The sequence below is a fragment of the Delphinapterus leucas genome, chromosome X (assembly GCF_059928025.1).
Source record: "Delphinapterus leucas isolate spDelLeu-1000000601 "Yukka" chromosome X, BTC_Dleu_Yukka2, whole genome shotgun sequence".
Lineage (NCBI taxonomy): Eukaryota > Metazoa > Chordata > Mammalia > Artiodactyla > Monodontidae > Delphinapterus > Delphinapterus leucas.
In genome coordinates this window covers 38,105,353-38,107,069 of record NC_143150.1, presented here as the reverse complement: position 1 = coordinate 38,107,069, position 1,717 = coordinate 38,105,353, and the positions used below count along the sequence as shown (strand labels likewise).

Sequence of the window (1,717 nt, the reverse complement as noted above, 5' to 3'; positions counted from 1 at the left end):
TAGACTTCATTGCTTCAATTCAATGCCAAGTGTTGGACGTGTTGGATTCAGTTCCCAGAGGGCTGGAGCGTGCTGTCAGGGCCGTCTGGAGACAAGAGAGCAGAGGCAGTTTAGTGCAGTGGGTTGTGCGGGGTCGGAGGTGGGGGGTGGGGGGGGGAGAGGAGGGAGAGGCTGGCCCGGAGCGGGTAGGGTGGTGCTTCTTCCAGGGCCTTCCAGACAAGGTCTCCTGGCCTCTCAACGTTGTCCGGGCCTCAGGTGAGGAGGGCCCTGGAAGGGGAGGAGAGGAAAAGGCGGCAAGGCAGGCGGGTGCCGCGCCCAGGATGAGCGAGCTGAGGGCGCGGGCGAGCCAGCGAGCTGGGGCGGCGGCTCTAGACCCCCTCGGCGGCCCGGGCGAGGGCCGGGGCGGGCAGCCCGGCGGGGCCGGGCTGGCGGCGGTCCTCGGCGGGCGATCCGGCGGCTGTCTCAGCGTCGGCGGCGGCCGGGGCACCTCCCGGGAGCCACTCGTGCTGGGCGCAAGCCTGGGACGGCTCGTCCTTGGCCTCGACGAGCTTGCGGGAGCGGGTGTAGGCCAGGATGAGGCCTCCGGCCAGGCAGGCGTAAAAGATCATGATGAGCAGGATGTAGAGATAGGCGTCGTTGCCCTTGGCGCTGGTCACCTCGCGGCTCACGAAGGGGTCGGGCACGACCCCCATGCCCATGCTTGGGCCGGGGCCGGCGCCCAGGCCGCTGGCGTTGCCCCGGTGGTGCAGCTCGAGCAGCAGGCGGCTCAGCAGGGTCCGCAGCCGCTGGCTCTCGCTGCAGTTCATAGCTGTCGGGGAGTGACACGGCGGCTCCAGATCGCTGCTGACCTTGCCCCCGGGCCGGGCCGAGGGGATGCGGGCGAGCGGCGGCGGCTGCACCCGGCTCCCGGGCGGGCGACGCAGTGGCTGGGGGACCCCGCCGCCCGGGCCTCCTTATCCCCTCACCCCGGCGCCTCCTCCCCTTCCCCACCACGCCCCCTCGGCCCGAAGCCGCCTCTTCCCAGGCTCCGGCTGTCTCGCCGCCCCGGGGAAAGGGGACAGCTGGTGGGGGGAGGAGAAGGGGACGAGGGAGGGGGCGAGGCCGGGAGAGGGGCGGAGGGGGCGGGGGCGCGCGGAATGCGCGGGGCCCCGGGCGGCAGAGGCTGGCAGGGCGGCTCGCTGGGGCCAAGCGTAGACCCCGGGCTGCGGAAGAGAATTCCTTCCACGTTCTGGCCACCTGCCCTGCAGGCCCAGCTTTGGCCCAGATACAGCATCTGGCCCCCACGAGGCGGGTCCTGCACCGGGGTTCCATCAGCACTCACGAAACGGCAGCCGAGACCGCGGGTCCACATCTCAGGACGGGTGATTACTCCCAGGAACAAGAACCCTGGCCTATCTTTCCAGCCCTCACGGCTTCCCCTGGACCGAGGTGAGCATCTTATTCAGAAGATGCTCAGGACAAATTTGGTGACTGAAGTGGAGCAGGACGCCCGGGGCTTCCAAAAAAGGTTTCTGATATTATACCAGCCTCCTGGGAAGTACCCCTGCTCTGATTTCCTATCACATTTTTAGAGGGGCCTCCACATCTTAGCGTGTGAGTGTACCATCCATGATATGACCCTGTTTCCCGTGGGCGGCAAGCCATCTTCCCAGAAATGCAACCAAGTTCTTCCATTAAAAGGAGCAGGGACATTTAAAAGGCCCTTTGGCTACACTCC

At 67.4% G+C, this 1,717-nt stretch overlaps 1 protein-coding gene across 1 annotated transcript; it reads right to left on the bottom strand.

The window, feature by feature from the left end:
- Positions 1-368: 368 nt before the first annotated feature.
- KCNE5 (potassium voltage-gated channel subfamily E regulatory subunit 5) lies at positions 369-806 on the bottom strand. Its single transcript, XM_022556725.2, has one exon. It carries the CDS (start codon positions 804-806, stop codon positions 369-371), a length of 438 nt encoding a protein of 145 aa, XP_022412433.1.
- Positions 807-1,717: the final 911 nt, after the last annotated feature.

What these genes read in the sequence shown, in the direction of transcription:
- KCNE5 (XM_022556725.2), bottom strand. Translation starts at nt 806, where the DNA reads ATGAACTGCAGCGAGAGCCAGCGGCTGCGGACCCTGCTGAGCCGCCTG.